Raw genomic sequence first — 20,699 nt, 5'->3', positions numbered from 1 at the left:
CTTCCCTATCTCTCCTGGAGGTTGTGGCCCGGCTAGTCCCTAAAAACAACAGAGAAAGAAAGCAACAGCGAGAGAGAGAGAGAGAGGATAACAACCTCTTTTACTTTCCATCCTCCCTCCTTTTTAACCCAGCATTTTTTTCATTCTCCTCTCCCACACTGCTTTTTAAATTGCCTCTGAATTCTTGAGCTGTTTTAGTGCCTCACTCCCCCTTCTTAGCTGAAATTACTTTTTTACCCTCTCAAACTCTGGCATGCTGAGGAAGCAAGTTCCACCTTCCCTCCCCTCTTTGTCCACTCGAGGACAAACAGGCACTAATCACAGGTTCAGCGTACGAAACTGTTTGTAATAAAAGGTGAAGGAGAGACTTTCATTTTCTCATTTGGAAGCTTGACGCTGTGACGGCGGCGCGCGTGTTGCTCACAGTCTTGTGAGCAACACGGCTCTTGTAATGCCTTGTCCTTTTCAACCTCAGGCTGGTCAAGCCATTAACCGGGCCGACTTGGGGCAAGGCTTCTTTCTGTATCCTCCGCTGTCTCTCACGCACACATGCGCACATATATGCATGGAGAGATACACATTGAGAGAGTCTTTCTCCTTTGTTTGCGCTCTCTCATACTCAAACATGCACACAAGCCCTACTTTCTTCTCTGACAGCTCTCTTGTGGTCGTCAAGCCTCAGTAACTCGTTGCTTAACCACCCAGGACTTTTTCTCTCCATTGTGTTTGGTTACTGTCTCTGTTGATTTGAAGGCGGGGTGAGTTATGTGAGTGTGTGTTTGTGACTCGAGGTGTTGAAGGAGCGTGTCCATCATTAGCCAGGTCATGTGCGCTTGAGTGCGAAACCTGTAGAAATCTTTTTGGGGGGAGTTTTGTGCCTTTTTTTCTTTCTTTCTTTTTTTTTTTTTTTTAAATCTATTAGAATCTTTATATTTGGAAAATGGAAACTCCCTCCCAAAACAGTGTCAGGCTTCATTTAGAGAAGAGGGAGGCATTTGTAGCGCGAAACACACACAAACACCCGCCCGCACACACACAATCAGAACAGAAGATCAGAGGTCAAACTGGGTCACCCGACCCTTCCCTCCCTTTTCAGGCCTTCTCTCTCCTCCTTTTTACTGCGTCAAAGCGTGCTCTCTAGTAACACAACTCCCCTTGTGAAACACACACACACATATCACTTAGATACAGTGCAGCCTCCAACCACAGCGCATAAAACTCTATCTTCTATCCATTAGCCGTAACTCGCTCAATGGATGATAAATTCAGGATTCCTCATAACACATTTGAAGTATAGTTCAGCGCACACCTATTTTATTTCCAAGGCAAGTCTTATTCCTCCTTTGCTTTTTCCCACTCAAGCCCCTGCATAGCTTGCAGCATCGCTCATGCGCGCGCACATGCACCCAAAACACACACATGAACAAAGAGAACCCACCATTTCCACATATGTGTCTCTCTTTTTAAAAGGGGGTTTTATTTAGCATAAATGTTGAAGCCAAGGGTGCCCGGCTACCATGGCAACCAAATTAAACGGAAGATCTCTTCAGAGAGCAGAAATCTAAATTATTCGGACTCTTTTATGAAGGGGAAAATGAAAATTCCCTTCACTGTACAGAGACCGCTGCACTGTAAAGGCAGAAGAAAAGAGGAGGGGGAAAAAAAGACGAGGAAAATGCTATTGTTTTTTTTTGTATCTGACCACGCAGTTCAAAGCCATATTCCACGCCATTGAAATTCATAGGTTGCCTCATGACAACCGGTACGTTAACACTCAGCATATGTGCACAAAGGAATGATGTAACCACAGTGTCTCTAAAACTCGGGATAAACCTATTGCCTTTGAAAGATACCACAATATGTGTATCTACAAATCCTCAACCAAACCCGGCACATGTATGATGAAATCCATAAGCTGCGCGCATGGGATTAGGTGCGACTGGTTCTGGTGTGGTAAATGATTTTATCTGTAAGAACAGGATGAGGTTTAAGTAAGACAGCATCTACGCAGGCCCGATAAAGCTTACATAAGTAAAGGCGGATTATACCGTATATTGCGATTATTTAGCGAGGAAGCCTGTTTGCGATCAGCTGAATACTAATTTCTAATATCTCCCGCTTAGTCCCGGATATGTGAGTATATCCTCAGAAAAACAGGATATGGCACTGCATGTTGCAGGCAAGGGAAAGTGGCTCACTAATGCATCAAATACAAAAATTCATTTCACACATTTTTCTGTGCAAGACAGAAGTTAGACCGGCATCTGCAAGGAGACCATGAAGCAATCACTCTTCCATAACCCTTCCATTCAATCTACAATGTGTGACTGAAGGATTGTTACTGTATGACTGTGAGGAGTGCGGATATGTTCCATCTGTAGATGCACGTGTCTAAGGGGATGCTGGGAAACCGTTCTGGGGTCATTCACTCACCCAATGAACAGATGAGTGGAAGGAGATAGGGGTCAGAGATGACCCTCTTTTCCCTCTCTCCTTCCATTTGTCTGCCTCTTCTTTCTCCATATATGTGTGTATTTGTGCAAGTGTGTGTGTGTGTGTGTGCTGTTGTTGGCCAACAGCAGATCTATGTTATTGATTGACTCCTGTGGCTGCTGGGCTGCCCACTGAAGGAGGGGGCAGAGCTCTAATGAATTCCTGCACCTCATGCCCTGTGCGTCAACCCCTACACCCCCTCCTTAATTAACTTTGTGTGTGTGTGCGGGTGGGACGGGGGTGTGCGTGGATGCACGCATGTGTGTCTTGTGTGTATCATCTGTGCTTCCTCCACAGCTCAACACCCCCGCTTTTACACTCCCTTGCCTTTTTTATTCCTTTATCTCTTTCTACGCTGCCCATGCCTCCTCTTTTTTTCCCTCTTTACTCCCCCTACCCTTATTTTTTTTTTATATCTTGTGATACGTTAGCTAGCCGTTTGATGACTACTGATTACTTCGTATGTATATCACTCTCATCTGAGGCGGCCCATCCTCAATATCTCACTCATATCTCTCTACACCTTTCAGATCTATATGTGCAGCCATGCATACAGAACGTGTATCCATCCATCTGATCTGGGATCATTTATCTATCCCGAGCATGAAAAATGACTGACAGTTTCCCTGTGTCTGTGTGTGAGAGAGGGAGAGAGAGAGGGTGGTCAGCATTGACCTAGTAAGCTGAGAAAAAGCTGTATACCCATCGGTATTCCAGACGTGGAGCCAAACTACTGTCTTTGTCACCTTGACTCCCCTGCAGCAGACGGCCACCAGGCTGCACAGGAAACACTTAACACTGCCCAACTGTAGTTAAAATGAACAATAGGGCTATTTTGTTTTCTTGCTTCCATTAAATTTTTTCATGTTTTCTTTCCTCTTTTGCTTCCCCACCCGTTTCTGTTCTCAGTGCCCCCGCATCACCCTAGTTACTGTCCTCACTCTGTTTATTCCCCATTAGCTCTGAGTGTGATTTCAGCTGTCGCTGCATGGGCGCTGTGCAACGGTAAACTTATATATTAGGATGTCAGAAGGTTTCTGTCCAGAACAGTCACACATAATTATGTACACACACCCCTCTCCTTAAGGCAAGACTCAAGTCTGCATTAGCTCTCAGAAGTCTCTGTGTTTGTTTTAGATGTAGACAAGCCATTCTTTCAAAGACTCTAAGCCAGTGATGTGCCTGGTGTGTATTTTTGTCTACTTCTTTGTTGGAGAAAGCAACCTGTCATCAGCTAAATGTCAATTAGGAGGTAATAAAAGTGTGTTTGTGTCTGTATTTGTGTGTGTTTTTGTTTGCGTGTGTGTGTGTGCTGAGCAGAGCTGTCGTCAGCAGTGTGGTCTGACAGTCTTGTAGATCTACAGTGGAACCTCCAGCGACATGTCTACTGCTGACAGCTTCTCTCTGCTTTCAACGAGTCTGATGGCTAAATGCACACACGCGCACACACACACACACACACACACACACTCAAGCACACACGCTCACAGGCATAGCGCATAAACACGCGCGCACACATGGATCACGTCTGTGTCTGCCATTCGGTCTCACACTGTCTCTTTATGATCTCTCTGTATTTTTGTTGACTGGCGATGATGAGGTATGTTAGGGAGTCGAGGAGAGCGAGGGATGAATCAGAGTGGTGACGTGTTGGTAGTCGCTACCAAAAACACTGGGTGTAAACGATGACTTGGCTGAGAGGGTTGAAAGGATTGGTTTAATATGGTGTTTTTTTGTGCTTTCACTCAGGCTGTTATCACTGTCAGGTGAAACCTAAAAGTGTCAACTTTTTTTCTTGTTTTTTGTAGTTTGGCCATCGCTGTTTATCCCCTTTGGAGATGCTTCACAGTGTCAAAAGTGATGGAATTTTCATCCTATAGAGAAACATATAATCCCTCAAATATATTAAAACAGTGCTTCAGTGATTTAAAACACCAGCTTGAGCTTGAATAGCATTTTAATGTCACTCATTTTTAGTTGTATAAGGACACAAGAACCTCACCCGTCTTCTGTTACTTCATCTCTATTCAGGGGCAGACGTGACTGAACCCAACAGCTCAGACAGCCGTGGCGAACGCCTCGACTTCTTCCTCAAACAGGAAGAGCCTCTTGCCACAGAGCCCAGCTTCCTGGGCACCAACGAATTGGAGGAGGCCGGGGGAGGAGCCGGGGGTGGAACAATCTCATCTGTAGCCAATCTGAAGGCAGCGCTGATGAGTAAGAACAGCCTGCTGTCACTGCGGGCTGAGATGATGGGAGATGATAACCCCTTGTTGTATGAGTACCTGCCCAAAGGAGGACACTCCCTGTCTTGTAAGTCACTATTTACTAACACTGCACTCACCCTGATTGTTATACACATACACACACACACACACACACCTCAATATAACTTAGACATACACAAATTTTCTACTACTTTATCTTTGACTACCTGCTTACGTAGTCACCTGCGATACATAAAACATATAGGCGTGACTGCTTCTGGCATGCGCCTCCTCTGTTGTAGTACTTTCCCTCATCAGCCACTGTTATCTGGATAACTCTGAATCCCTGTGTGTGCAATTGTGTGTGCATATTGGTGCACGCGTGTGTGTGTGTGTGCGTGTGTGGTGCCACTTGAGTGTGTAACCAGTTTGTGTGGTAATGCCAGTGATGACTAGTCAGCAGTGACTCAGTGAGAGAACATTTTGCTGGGATCGCTCGTGCTGTCTCGAGAAAATTTGTTTGGTTTTATGTGACAGTTTCTTTGTGGGTATCAGTGGGTCTACGGCTGTATTTCACCGCAGCAAAATAACACAACAGTGCAGCAGCAACTGTTCAGATATTTACTTACCGAATTGCTCCAACTACAATATATAAATCTCTGCAAGCTGTTAGAAGGTCTTTCAAAATGAACAAATACATCCAAACTCACCAAATGTCATAAACAAAGAACACAATTACAGCAAGCAATAAAAAGGTGATCTTCACCTATTTGTTCGCTACAAATCTTTGCTTCTTGTTATATATCTGTGCACGACCGAGCAACCAATAATTATTCTTCTCTTTAAAATCTGATATGCTCAGCTAAAATTAGTAAAATAAGCTCTTAAATCACAGAATTTTTCCTGTTACACTGTAATAAATCATTTCCTAATCATATCAATAATAGATCAATAAGCGGCCGCATTGGTGCTTAATTTGTCTGTGTTAACAAGAGATTTTTTTTTCTTTGTTCTGTCAGTTTTTTCTGCCTTCAATGAGGGTGTTAAACTGTGTGTGTGTGTGTGTGTGTGTGTGTGTGTGTGTGTGTGTGTGTGTGTGTGTGTGTGTGTCCCAGTGTGAGCACGCATTTGCTTGAGTCCACGTCCGCGTGGGCACATTTGTGTGCGCGCGCATGTGTGTATTCAACTCGTGTGTTTGTTTCTTTAGCTTTTACAGTCTAGTAATTGGATCTTTTGTCCCGAGTTCTGCCTGTTTTTGTGAGCGGAAGAAAAGCAAAGGAAGGGTACAACTCTGAGCCTAGTCATGTCTTTTCAGTTGAGCCCCACTCACCTACAAAATAAAAGACAGGGCCAAGACTTAATAGACCAAAACACACATTCGCAGTTGCACGCGCTCGCACATGCACGCCACATCACATCGTTCCTTTTGTGTCAGTGTTAAGTGTGTGGGATTGAGATGTTTCTGTTGGCTTAAAGAGGAGAATCGGATGCTGTCACAGCACAGATAGACAGCCTCACAAGCCTCAGAAAAGAGAAGAAGAGGCTTTCTGATACACACTCAGACTTTACAGATACACTCAGCCTTGACTATATGAATAGGGGATTTGGAGAATTCAGAGAATGTTAATCATTTGCTCTGTGCATGGAAAAAAAAACACATTGAATGAGCACTATATCTGTATTTTAGTTGTCACCAAAGAAACCTCAGGGAGGGTTTTGGTTAGCCAAACCCTATTTTCTATTCCCTACACAATAGGGGTTGGGGAAATGGGCCTGTCGAGATGGCCAACATCCTCCCCTCCCTCCCCAGGTCTGTCCCTGTGTCTAAATGAGGACAGAAAATAAACAAACACTGTACCTCAGATTACTGGGCGGAGGATAAGTCTGCCTGGTTTGACAGATCACTGCTCCCTGCCTCCCTCCTTCCATTCAGCCCTTTCCCCTCCCCTCCTCTTGTTCTCCTCCCGCTTCTCCTTCAACCCATCTTAACATCCTTCCTGTCCTTTTTCCCTCCTGTACTCCCCCTCACGCTATCCGTCCCTCCTTTCCTCCATCTATTTCTCCTTCACCCCTCCTTAACACTCATCCCTCACACTCTCCCTCACTCCCTCCCCTTTTGGCCAGCTCTTGCAGTTCCTCCATATTTGTCTCACTCTTGTCTCTTCCCCCCCTCTTTTACTTCAGCTGTGGAGCATCAAAGCATGTTGGTCTAAAATAGTGGGAAAGTATTGATCTAGGCGCGGAGGAGGCAGAGCAAGGTCACCTGTCCCAATTCCAGAGAGGCTTGCATATAAGCAAAAGGCCTTGACATAGAGCTACCACCTCCCACACCCTTTCATCTTGTTCCTCTTTCTCTCATTCTTTTTTTTCCCCCGACATAACTGACGATTTAATAAACCGGGTTTCTGCTAAACATCCACGCATCCAAAAATAAGATCATACTGGAAATATCTCTCTCTGTATGTAGCAAGTCAAACTGATTCGACCCCCATCTTGTTGACAGGACATGGAATTAAAATGCACAGCTTCTCTTTTTGCTATCCTTTGCATGGGTCACGGACCACATGCCAAAATACAGTGGAATCAGTGTGTATGTCAATCAACCTCCAAAATCCAATTAAGATCAATGGGATTTGGCCCCACTACCCCTCTGTGCGTCAGAGTCAATTCCAGACAATGGATTTTGCAAAACCATCCCTGCACACCTGCCCACACTGCCACCATGTACAGGATGTTAGGAACATCCAATTAACTATAGAGATTATACTGACATTATTGAACTTTTCCCTCCATTGCCAGCTCTCATCAATTCACATCTACTTTTAAAAATTGACTCACCTCTGTGCACTAGCTACCATTCATTCCACAGCTACTGCCAAGAGATTTTCAAAATTTATTTATGATTGTGACACAAATTTTGTTCCAAATTTAACAAATGGATCCTATATAGCTTGTCTTCTGGCTCTCTCTCTCTTTTTTTTGGTACTGCAACTGTAAAGGAAGAACAGTGAGGGTTAATTCAAAAAGCAGATGGAAATGAATCTAATCCAGACTTGGATTTTCAAATTGAGTCTACTTTATATATCAACTTTTTTGGATTCAACAGGTCTTACCTGCAAGTGGAGGGATCTAATACGCGGATGTGCACAAAGCTGCCATGAACCCGAACCTGCACGGTCTTTTGTTCATATAGTTTTTCAAATAATAAAAAGTAAACAACACTGTCCAAAGGTTATGACTAGCCATGTGTCATTAAGCCTTTTTCCGTGAGGTTACAGAGAGGTAAAATCCAATCCAATCTTGCTATTTTCACCTAACAAACTTACAGAGCTTTTTAGTTAATTAGTAACCTTGGTCAGTCACCTTCCAGTAATTGCTTCCCTAAAGCCTAAACAGATGTAATAAGTACAGACTCCATTGGGATGGCAGGTGAAAGAAAGGGATGACGATTGTATGTTAGTTCCTATTGAGCCATGTTTAAGTAATGCAATTATTTTACTTTTTTCTTGTCTTTCTTTTTTCTTGCCGCTGTGCAGGCAGTCAGCTGACTGCTATTTGCATACTTTAAAGCTTGCCAGACACAACTGAAATATTAAACTCAGTGATACGACACTGTAATATATTCAGTTACATGTTGCATTTCTGCAAGAGGCTTGAACCAAAACTGATTAACTATTCCATGAAAGCCCTTTCCTGAGAACCGTCTACTGCCAGAACACCATTTGTTAATGAGCTACTCCCTTTCACCTGTATCTCATCCGTTTACTCTCGGTCTCTACTTCCTCTTCGCTGTTAATGCTGTTTCCCCTGTCACTGATGGGGTGGGGAAGAAGAGATGGGGAGTTAAGCATTTGTGTGTGTTCTCAGTGAGTGGGAGTGGGGAGTGTCGGGTGCGGTAGTTTAACATTCCAGGAATCCATCCACGGCCGAGCCTCATGGTTGTGTGATTCTGTCCGTTGTGCAGAGGAGGGCAATGAATGGCTAACCCACTGCATAACTCTGGAGACATTCCCCAAAATGCTGCCCACATTTGCACACGCTTGCATGCGTACACGCACTGTCTAGAGAATCTTGCGATACATTATGCTTTGATTAATACACACTATTAATCAAAGCGAAGAAAGAGAGAAAAAAAGAAATGCGCTCTCAGTACCAGCTAATGGTGATATTAATGTAGCAGAAAAAAGGCTCTGTGTGAATAGTTGTGGAAAGCTAAAGGTTCTGTGAAAAAAATTGAAATTTTATCCAGCGTGTCTTAACTTGTTGCTGGTAAACATCTTACATGGTCGATGTAGTCGTCCTTTACCCTGCGTGCACAAAAAAAAAAAAATCTTCACTTGAGCTGCAAGATGGCTCCTCTCCAAAACAATCTCCTTCCACGCTACAGAGGATCCTCAAGCCCTCTCCTTATATGCATTTTACTCACACAACATGGCACATACACACTCACAAAACACACACCCGCTGCCATCCTCTGCGCACGCATGTGGGTGGAAGGAGAAGGAGAGCAGAGGAGCGAAAGAAAAAAAAAGAGAGAGAAAGAGAGAAGAGAAGCCCTAACCCTTTCCCCTTGGCTGGTGGAAAGTGAAACTTCAGAGTTTTTCTTCCTCCCCCTCTGCATAGTGTTTGATAGTGTAGCACTGGCAGCCTCTGTGTGCCCCCCTGCCCACTCTCTCCCGTTGTGTTCTGGTGGCCAGCTGCTTGCAGAGTTGCAGTTGTACGTGAGTGGGTGGGTGAGACTCGTTTCCTGTGCTCCTCAGGGCTCTACTCCAACAACTACTGCAGCACGCTTCGGCCAGGGGCCACGGGGGCCACTATTCATAACAAACAGGGGGCTGGCTCCTCTCCTCCTCCTCTTCCTCTTCTTCCTCCTCATCTTCCACCATCATCATCACCACTACCGCCATCATCATCATCATCAACAACATCAACATCAGCATACTGCCCACCCACTCCACCCACACCACTGCACCCCTCTGAGCTTCGGCCCCTGGAGGCCCCCGGTCTGAGGGCTGGGGCACCCCTGCTGCACTCAGAGAGATTGGACATGGAAGTTGAAGAGGCCCCTGAGGGCCCAGAGCCCTCCACCTTGCCTGAGGTAAGTGTACCAGAGCCTGGCTCAGCTCCAGGGCACAGGCTGCTCTCTGGGCACTGCTACTCCACTCAGATAAAAGTTCTAACAGTGGAGATAAGTATCCAGGGGGCAGCATCACCCTGTTTCTATACACGCACACACCGAAGGGGTTTGAGAGGTGATGGAGGGTAGGAAGTGGCAAGTGATGTGGTGGGAGCAAGCTAGGAGTTTTTGCAAGAAGGAATTGGGGGTTAATGGGGATATTACCCTTATTTCAGAGAGAGTTCTTTTTAAAATGTTAGCACATCATTGCTCAATTCCTTTCTGTATCTCATTCTCTTTGTGGAATTTGGCATATTTCCTGCTTCGCTGGAGAAGAAATGCTATTTTTTTCCTTTGTTTGCTCTTTCTTTTCTGTATGCTTTGTTTGCTTTTCTCTTCCTTTCAGATTGCCAGTTCTTCGCTCATGTCTCCCTTCTCAAATAATCTTTTAATATAGTTAGACTTGAATTCACCTTCAAGCCAGAAATGTCTTTGCTCAACATTAGTGGTAATGTAGTCCGTAGTAGTTACATTAGTGATGACACGTCTAGTCACAATGGCAGCGTGTGCTTAGAGATGGCAGATAACAGGCAAGGTAGTGTGATGAGAGTGAGTAGAATCAATACAAGTAGACAATGAGAGGTTTGCTCTCGCAGCCCAGGAGATTGTTTGTTCTTCTCAGTGTGTGAGTGAGAGAGTGTGTGTGTGTGTGTGTGTGTGTGTGTGTGTGTGTGTGTAAGAGAGAGCATGGCAATATGAGCATGTGTAGCAGTGAGTTTTGTGCCAGTCTATGTGTGTGCGCTGTGTGTGCGGGTGAGCATTTAGGAGCAGCATTTGATTTCAGTGGACCTGCCTCCCAACAAGCCTCCCTATCTCTACGGACAAGCCATCTGTTTGCCCAGTGCATGGTGTTCTGTTCTTAGAGAGGAGGAAGGAGGAGGAGGAGGAGGAGGAGTGTAGGGGCTGAGCAAATGGGCGGGGGTGAAGGAATGGCAGGAGCATGGAGTAGAAGAAGAAGAGTGGAGTTTAGTTTAGTTGCCGAAGGAAAGAAAGTGTGGGGACGGGTGTTTAGGTGCACCTTGCTTACACCCAAGAGAGTTTTGAGTTTATGAGTATCTCTCCTGTAATTCATTTATTAACACTGTAGCTCAGCATAACTGTTCATTCTGTGCCCATGAGACAGCTGTAGCATCCAGAAATGATTCACTATTTTTTTCTCTGTTTGCTTTCCAGTTTCAAAGTCGTTGAATAATCATGACCTTGTTTTGCTTTACTTTTTAATTTTCTGCTTCCATGTCTTTGTTTCTCCATTTCTTACAATTATTTTTTAAATAAGCTTGCCTTCACAGCTTGTACCATCTTCCTTCCTCTTGCATGTCCAGACAACATTCCATACAGGCTGTATAAATATGCCTGTGTGACATAACGATATGTTTTGCGCTTACAGGAGGGCACGAAAGACAAAGAAGACACGAAAGAATACAACACAGGTATGGAGTATGCTATAAAAGTTGTCACAATTTAATAGTCGTGATAACTTAAGCTTGTGCTTATTGTACCTCATTATTTCTCTGACTTTCACTCTCACCATCCTTCTCACTATTTCAGCCTTGGAAGGTGACCAGTCTCCTGTCGAGAGGGATCAGATGGGCGAGGGGAGTTGTGCGGGTGGCTTGACTGTGCCTGCGTCAGTGCCCGTGGTTGGCAGAGGGACTAAAGGGCTGCTTGGGCTGGGTGAAGAGGCTGGATTAGGGGAAAGGGTTGTGCCAGAGCACGGTGCCTGGCCCTCACAGGGGTTCGCCTGCTCCCTGTGCAAACGGCTGTTCCGCAGCCTGGAGCATCTCAGGGAGCACGAGTACCGCCACACCCTATCTCTGATGGCCTTGTCCCTTGACTGGCCAAGCATCCAAGGTCCGCACCACCAACCAACCCAGCCCCATCAACATCCGCAAAATCATCCTTTTCCCTTTCAGTCTTTATACCGGCCTGCGGTAGCTGAGCCTGCACCGGCGCGGTACCTGTGCTCGCAGTGCCCCGCCAGCTTCACTCTCAAATCTAATGCGGACCGACACGAGAAGACCATCCACTTCAAGAAGAAGTTGATGCAGTGTGTGTACTGTCTGAAACACTTTAGAGACCGCACAGACCTACACAGGCACCTGTCATCCGTTCACTCCAAAGAGAGAGGGCACACCTGCCCTGCCTGTGCCAAGGCTTTTAGCACCCAGAAAAACCTGGCCACACATGTAAAGGTGTGCTGCCAGGTGGGGTCAGTGCCAGGAGCTATACTGGGAGGCAACATTGGAATGGAAATGTCTCAGGGTGGGACTATAGACCCACTGTGGCGAGTAACGCAACAGATGAAGGTTGACAATCACAATCACAGTATCAATGTGGAAAACTGAGCGTGGAATTACAGGCAGCACGCTACACAATTTCCTACCCATCAGTTAGTCGTGTATCCTCAAATGTGTTTTACGTTCATGCCAAAAAATACTCTGTGGTGTCATCGCAGTAACAAAGTAAGAGTTCCTTTTAAAATCATATGTCTGTTGATTATGGATATAAATATCTAGGGACTTTTTCTATTGCTTGCAAAGTTTTATGTCACTATTTTTTTTTTAATGGTGACTCAAACTGACGACTAATGTGTCAAAACTGCACAACTGCTATGCAAAAAAAAAAGAGAGATACGTTTAAAACAAACCTTTGACTGAAAATATATGTGGTCTTTTTAGACTGAGCGAATAGTTTTAGTGAGCACTGAGTGTACCCATGAACAGGTGAATTACTTTCCACTGCAGTGCCGGGTTGAGAGATTTGGGGGGGGGATGGGGGTTTCCACCTCCCCGACCTTAACCACTTGTCTCACTCTCTGTCGCCAGCCACCAGTCTGACTAAACTCTTCTCTCCTTTTTAGGCAGAGAGATCTTTATCTTTCTGTCCACCCCTGCATTAGGGGCACAAAGACATTCAAAGATATCTGCCAGGCATTACTCTGAGTCACAGCCCACACAACCACACCACCTGCAGGAATTTTGTAGCATTGCATCATAAGGACAGAATAAAAACCCAGGCGAGAATATGACTGATGCCAGGGGCAGTACGCCTCAGCTGATAGAAGGAACTGTCATAAAAGAACTGAAACACAGAACAAAAACATTCGATTTGAGAATTTGACCCCAAAATCCACCGCTATTGAGCACAGTATCTTGAACTCAGTGCGACATGACAGCTTTCAGTCAAAGACTGTCATATCGGTACAGATGAGGGGATGTGCTGAACAAGACAAAGCCAGCTAAAACAATAGATCAGTAGCAGCTAGGAAGGGGGGGTTGGGTGGTGTCATTTTCTCTTTCTCTGTCCATCTCTTCTCTCCCAGATCTGTAATTCTTGCAACGGCTGAGTGTGGTTGGAGCTGGACAGTAATTGGTCCTTCACGGCTCCGGCCCCTCTTAACCTCTGACCCCTCATCTGAAGAGGAAGTGGGCAATGAAGGGCAGATTCTGGATGATCTTAGTGATGTCACGGCTGCAGATAGATAATGGTGTGGTTGTGCGCACGGGGTAGAAAATGAGAGATCAAGAGAGACAAGTAGGCAAATGCAGGAGAATAATAAGAGAGGTGGTGGAGGATGTCGATGGGCAGAAGCAGGATTATTGGAATCAGCTTGAACACTGGCTTGAAACCCATTGCTAATGTAAATTCACACCAATTTCTGCCAAAATTTTCGCTCTTTCGTTTACAGCAGGCCTTTAACATGCAACAAGATACTGTCTTGATAAAACCCAATTACAGTAAATAGGTTTATTGTGTATACGCATACTGTGATTACTATGCCCAAAGAGAAGCTATTCACCTGTGTTTACTTCTAATTATCACTTGAGCACACTGAGCTGCAACTTCTTTGTGCTTAGAATAGCAGAACTGGTGTCAATTGGGAATCTGTCCGCTTCCTGTTGTGTGCATATCCTGTGGGGAATTCCTAAATGCCAAATCCTTTCTACCACAGAATCCCACATTTTCAGGTAGCACGCCCTGTCCTAGCCAGCAGCCGGGACAGAGCAGCAGGCTCGCAGAAGTCAGGAAATAGTCAGAGCCAGTCACTGAGTAGAAATGAAAAATACTGAAAGGCTGTTTTTGAGTGCTGTTGCAAAATGTGAAAATACTGAAAGATATTTTGTTCTACATTCTAGATTTTCTCATTGACATCCCTGTGTTGTACAAAAGCTGTACTTTTCAAACAAGATTCTACTTGTAGATTTTATGCTGTAATTAAACTATGATGGAAATTTTTAAACGTTGCTGCCGTTTTTATTCTTCAATGAAGCTATCCGTGTTATGTACACATGTGCACACATACACACACTGCAATATTTCTCTCATTACTTTTGCACTTTAACCAAAAAACAAAACAAAACTGTTGTGCAGTTCATGTGTATTTGCATGCTTTTTTTGTGATGTGCTTCTTGAATATTTAATCAGAGCAGAAGTCGATTTGCAGATGGAGGTAAATATATTGTAAAAGCTTGTAACCCCTACCGTATGTTTGACTCCCAACTATACGTGATTAGTGTTTGTTGTGTTTTTGTATTCGTAAATCCAATTCCAGTCTCCCCGAGTCATATGCTTTGTGTCAGTGGCTAGAAACAGACAAACACAGAGAAACAGTTTACTTCGATGTCTTTTACCTAAGCTACCACTTAAATCTAGACTTTAAATAAAAGATTCACCAGACCCCGACACAACACTAAGACATGGTATTAATATTTGTTGTATTTTGCCTCCCCTTGTGTGACTCAATATTCCTTCTTTGTGTGGGTGATTTTATTTTCTTGTCATTGTCTGTGTTTGTCTTTCTGTCTGTGTTTTTCGCTGTCCATAGAAGAGACCCTCTAGTGCAACTAAGGCAGACTGGCTGTTGTGTTATGTGTTTATAGTATCTCTTTGCCTTTATTACTTTAGTATAGAGGAAGAGCTGTTGCCAGGGCAACCGTAGCTTTGACGGGGATTGGGGTGACCATGGGAATTGATGGTACATTTCTAGACCATGCCGCTAATTAAATGCAGTAACTAAAAAGTGACATGTTGGTTTATTTAAACAAGCTTCACTCAACCTTCAATTCTTTTTTTCTCTCCCCCTTTTTTCTCTCTATCCTCCCTCCCTTTCTCTCTCCTTTCAGTGAATGACTTCACGGTGATCCGCAAAAAGTTCAAGTGCCCCTACTGCAGTTTCTCTGCTATGCACCAGTGCATCCTAAAGAGGCACATGCGCTCCCATACTGGTGAGAGGCCCTACCCCTGTGAAATCTGTGGCAAGAAGTTCACCAGAAGGGAGCACATGAAGAGGCACACACTGGTGAGTGCAGGCCTTCATTTACATGTAGGAGGTAGCAAATTACACCTTACTCAAAGTGAAGATTTAAAGATGTTATATATAAGAGACAGACAAAACATTATATATACATTACCGACTCGTTTGTTAATTCCTGTGTAGAAGCTTTGATTTAACATCAATGCTATTACCATAAGTGATTTGGACAAAAGGCCAGCTTATTTAGATGCTATAGTGCATTCACAGACACCAGCTACTTAGTTCAAAGCAATCTTAGACAGTATAAAAGATGGACATAGCTACCACTGGGTTCTGAAGTGCCCCTTTTGAAGCCTTGGGATTAACGTTTCTACCATCGCCATCTTGTTGCAAAATACTGGATGTGATGTGAGGTTTACCGCAGACTTTAAAACCACTCTCTTGTTCTTAGCAATTTATTGTGTGTCATCACAGAAAATACTCAATTTCGAAACACAGTATGAGCAAGATTTACAAAATAAGCAGAATTTTTTATTCAGTGTGACCCAAAACGAGTGACACAGTGAGTGTATAAACTCTGTGGGAAAGTGTTTACAGAGGTCAAATTAGGAGGCCCTAGATCTCTCTTGAGGTTTTACAGACATTTGACCATCCATCAAATGATGTTAGCTTGTCTGCCGGAAATGTTACAATCATGGTCACAACCTAGCTCACAATTTAAGTAAACAAGGCCCCAGTCACAGAGACCTAAAGAGTGGTCCAAAACCATCTCATAATCACCGATCGTGAGTGAAAATATTTGTATTTCCTGACTTGTTATTAGTGGTTGCTGGAGGTTGATGGCAAATGAAAATTGCTAAAGCCCCATGCACACAGGTCTGCAGACTGGTCAATGACCCCCCTGGCAGTCACCTGTTGCCAGCAAATAAATTGTATTCCTCTTCCTCTTTATTTATTCTGTCACTAGCATATTGCTGCAATTGTAATTTGAATGGATTCACATTCAGTTTCAGCTGTGAAGTTGCAGGCTTTTGCTCTTCCACTTGGAATTTAAAAATTTTGCAAAAATGTTGTGTTTCCATCCCACAGGTCCACAGCAAAGACAAGAAGTACGTCTGTAAAGTCTGCAGCCGAGTCTTCATGTCAGCAGCCAGTGTTGGAATCAAGCATGGCTCCCGCCGCCACGGCGTCTGCGCTGATTGCTCTGGCAGAGGCATGGCCGCACTCCTGGACCACAATGGTGAGGTGGGTGGCGATATCTCTCCGGAGGAGGAGTTGTATCCTGGCGACCGTTTCCACGATGACCAAGCAGAGTGTGATGGAGATGGAGAAGGGGAGGAGGAGATGATGGTCGAAGGGGACGGAGAGATGCTGGGAGAAGGGGAGGAAGACAGAGGGAAGTGGAAGGACTCAGGGATGACCGCTGAGACGCACGGAACGCTGGACAATGAGAAAGAGGAGAGTGACTCCTCGGCACAGGAGGGGGAACAGCAGAATGGGAGCGAGAAGGACTTTGCCTGGATCTCATAGAGTCTGTCCGGCTCCTGTTAGTGACCCATCGACCGATCTCTGAAGATCTTTTGTGATCTCTCAGGCAGAATCCTCTGCTCTCTTTACCCATTCGTCCCACTTGGGGCAGGCCTTCCTTTGAGTGGAAATGCTGTAGGGTGATGCGCGACAATGATCTAATACCATTACGAGTAACACTCAAATGCACACATACCGACATGCACACACTTTTACCACACACACACGCACACACACACGCACGCACGCTCTTCTCAACCTTGACTGCCATAGTAGAGGAAGAGATGGCTCAGTGCAAGGCTTTTTCTGCTTACCTCCTTTAATTCTGATGCAGTGTTTTTGTGTTATTTTTCTCGAGGGTTCAGGCCAGAGTCCAGTAGTTTTCTACTCTGTCAAAACAGGAATCAATGGCGGCGCTGCCAAGGACATGGCCAACGCCAGACTGCTATGTATGTTTGCCATCACAATCATCATGGAAATCAAGGATCACTGACAGTGTAGGGAAATAGCCAGGAGGAAGGCTGTCTTGGTCTTATAACTATGACTATAATGCTTCTGGGAAAAGTGTCTCCCTATGAGTGAAGGGGGGGTCTAAATCTATTGCAAAGCTACGTGTGTCAGAGGACCGGGCAGCCCAATGGCACATTGTTGAGTCCTACTGCCACAGACTTGCACTTTAATGACAACTGACTCCTATCAATACCCTGAACCCGTGGTTTACATTTTTGATCTGATCTTTACTTACCTAAACAACTCGGTGACCGCACCTACCTTTAAGGATATACTTTATGTCCTCTTGACTGTTATCACGAAATAGAAATCACTGAATCTTTGTGCAGATTGCTGTTTATATAGCCTATGCCTTTCAGTGGGGTCCTTAATCTTTTCTTCACTTAAGTTTACCGCCTGGTTTCTATTGATCCATTCCAAGAAATACTGGAGTTTTGAGAAATGTACATAAAGTTTTGTTTTGGTTTTGGGGTTGTTTTTTTGGGGGTGGGTGGAAATTTAAAAGGGGCTGTAGGCTGTGCGAGACAGAGAGAGACAGAGAGACCGAAAGATGCTTTTTAGCGTTTCAGCCGTCTTCACCCACAGAGTGGACATCAGTTTCTGCTTCCTGTTTTTAAAATCAATTCAAGCACACAGTGGATGCTCTACACTAATAACTCTTTCCTTCTCTCTCGCTTTCTCTGGTCCAGATTCTCTCACACTGGAGGTTGTGACGATAGGACCTGAGAGCTAAGTCTCTCACACTTAAGGAGGAGCTGCCTTTGTGTAAATTTTTTTTTTGGTTTGTTCGTTTGCCGTGTGCGCGTTTTAAGTGAGTCATGTAATTCCACTTGCTGGAATCAGAATATGCAGACTCTTTCCACGATTCTTTTGCTGATATGCTTTCTCTGGCTTTGCAAGGTTAAAAAAACAAGAAGAATTGCAGAATTGTGCTTGAAATTCAGAGTTTGCTCTTTGCAGAGAGTGTAATTTGACTTTGTTTTGTTTGACACCTATTTATTGAGAAACCTGTTTGTTTATTTGTGGATTCCTAATTTTCAGAAGTCCTTCCCTTGCTCTCGCCCTCTCTGTACGTGTTGAGTGGAACAGGATGGCTGCTTGTATGCAAGGATGAGTGTCCAGTGGCCAAAAGATATTCTATATTCAGTTCTTAAGATTATTTCCATGTTTTGTTTTGTTTTTTGGTTTGTTTGTTTTCGGCAAAGTTGACAATTCAAGTGAGTCAGATGACATGTCTTATTATTATGAATATCAGAACTATGATTACTTGTCGTTGATGTTACTATTATTAATTATTATTAAGTGCTGGATGCTAAGCTTTATGGTGTGTTCTTTTTTTTTGGATATTTTATATCTTGTATAAGAAAAAAAAAGCTTTTATACTTTGCCTTGTTGTGGACAGCAAGCCATGGGGCTTTTATCAATCTTTTATTGTGCCAGTTTATGCTTTCTCTGTCGTATTTGCTTTTATTTTTATTTCTTCTTTTTTTTTTTTTTTACCAGGGGGGAAAACACATTCACTGTCAAACATCTCTGTTAGATATTGATTGAAACATGTATTCAGCACATGCTTTTGCATCACTAATGTACACTAATTGATTAATATCGAACCAAAAACAATCTAGTAATTTGTATACATAAAGTGCTTTTGTTTCACGGTCTGTGTGTGCAGGTGCTTCTGGATTTATTGTTGTGGTAAACAGTTTTGTTGTTGGGTTGTTTTTATTTTTTTGAACCTGTCATTATTCGTCACAGTTTGGAAAAACAAAAAACAAAAAAGTGCACGTTATGGTATTATTGTGAATATGAAGGGCTGTGTGAAAGGACCAGCTAGCTTTTGAAGACCGCATCCTAAAACCAGGCTGATTCTTTTTCCTTTCTTTTTTCTGGCTACTGCTGTGTCTCACGCCTTTGATGACACGCAATCAAGTAGAAATGCAATGTGCAGACGAAACACGTCTATCGGACAGTAGAGCGTTGAGTCCACATGCTGTATTCCTATATGTCAGTGCTTTCCTGGCTTGACCCCAGTTCATTTACATAAAGGGAAAGAGTGCTGCAGTAGTAACTCTGGGAAACATTTTGTTGCCAGTGCTGGTCGCACACATTTGGCCTCTTCTGTAGGTGCCATGGACTGCACTTCCCATCAGCCCCTGCTGAGAGACTCTCAGTACAGTGAGATTTGTGATGCTTTCTTTATGTCTGACAGATATCTTTATTTTATTTGCATTATTTATTGTGCTTTTGTTTGACCCACTTATCAAACAGTTGTACTTTTCTGGGGTGAAAAAAAAAGAAGAAAGACAATGGGGTAGAATATGTTTATGAATGTCAATGGTGGGTGTGGAAGGAGCCCATAATCGGTGGCAAATCTCTGTCCTGTGGTGCTGTTTTGGCCCCTGAGAGGCATCTGGATGTATGTGTGACTCCCCCGGCCCCCGCGCTCTTCTCACGATCTGTACTGTACGTCTTCTTCCTCATTCTGGGTTGTACTTCAGGAAAACGTCTGCCATCAACCCCTCAATATGTGCCTCAATGACATTTCACCTGTGTGCTTGCAAGAGTGTTTGTTTCCAAGAGACGACTGAATATTTGTAACTCAATGGATAGAGATTATCGAGATGCGACCGATCAGATTAGAGGGCCGAAACGTTCGAGGATTTTGAAAACTTCAAAGAGACAAATCATGATGGGCGACCAGATTCTCCTTCCCACTGTGTGTTGATGACCTTTTGTGCCCTGATTCTGTGGTCTTAACTGCATGCCTATGTTCATTTTGTCATACCAAAGCGGCATCTTCGGCATCTGCACACAACTGTCTCATTCCACACGATGCAAAACTGGAATTTTTTGCTCTATTGCAGATGAATATGGGTATTCTTAGACATGTACAAATTGCAATCCTCATTTAGCCTGTATAGCTTGATTCACACGTGCAAATCATGAAGCCATAGATATGGGTATATCTATATTATACTATATTTCAAAATTGGCGCTTTTTACTTTAGATTTTGTTCTTCTACTAAGAGTGATGTGTGTATACCTTCATATATATAAATTTATATTACTATTATATATTATTTATTTTCTCCCTCAAGTTTCAGAGGGTCTCTGATTTGTAAAAGGTCGCACTTGAAGCTTGAGGTTTGTTTATTTTCATTGGGAATATTGTTCAATATGATGCTGACTTTATATTATCATAATCCTGTGTTTGTAACAAAATGTGCTAAATAATCAAAAAAAAAACCTGTCCTGTTTTTACACCTGTTTTGTTTTGGGCAGATTTTAAGTGCTCTTGTGCTGATATTTTTTTGGTTGATAGTACTGATCACAAAACATTTTTACAGTCAACCATGAGCCTCCTGTTTTGATGTTGGGACAGGCCCGCCAGCCGTCCAAGCCTCTTTCTAATTCATGTTTAGTGGAAGAATTAGCTTGACTATTATTTGCAAAAACCAATCAGTCTCAATAAATTTTGAAATTGCTGCTGTAAAGAAGTGACCAGTGTGTGCTGTGCCTTTTGTTTTCATGA

The 20,699-nt window shown here is 43.7% G+C and overlaps 1 protein-coding gene across 3 annotated transcripts in view; it reads left to right on the top strand.

The window, feature by feature from the left end:
- Window positions 1-20,668, top strand: part of zbtb46 (zinc finger and BTB domain containing 46) — a 63,367-nt gene extending 42,699 nt beyond the window's left edge. For 2 of the 3 annotated variants that reach the window (XM_085443038.1, XM_085443037.1), the window contains exons 4-7: window positions 4,525-4,806; window positions 9,461-9,798; window positions 11,264-11,306; window positions 11,425-14,991. In XM_085443038.1, coding sequence (XP_085299164.1) covers window positions 4,525-4,806; window positions 9,461-9,798; window positions 11,264-11,306; window positions 11,425-12,221 — 1,460 coding nt within the window. In that variant the 3' untranslated portion in view covers window positions 12,222-14,991. The other variant, XM_085443039.1, reaches the window with a different exon arrangement.
- Window positions 20,669-20,699: the final 31 nt, after the last annotated feature.

The sequence above is a fragment of the Copadichromis virginalis genome, linkage group LG20 (assembly GCF_057382275.1).
Source record: "Copadichromis virginalis isolate Kocher_CV1m ecotype Utaka linkage group LG20, C_Virginalis_male_GT1.1, whole genome shotgun sequence".
NCBI lineage: Eukaryota > Metazoa > Chordata > Actinopteri > Cichliformes > Cichlidae > Copadichromis > Copadichromis virginalis.
The sequence above is the reverse complement of the archived record's forward strand: the minus strand, read 5'-3'. Positions and strand labels throughout refer to the sequence as shown.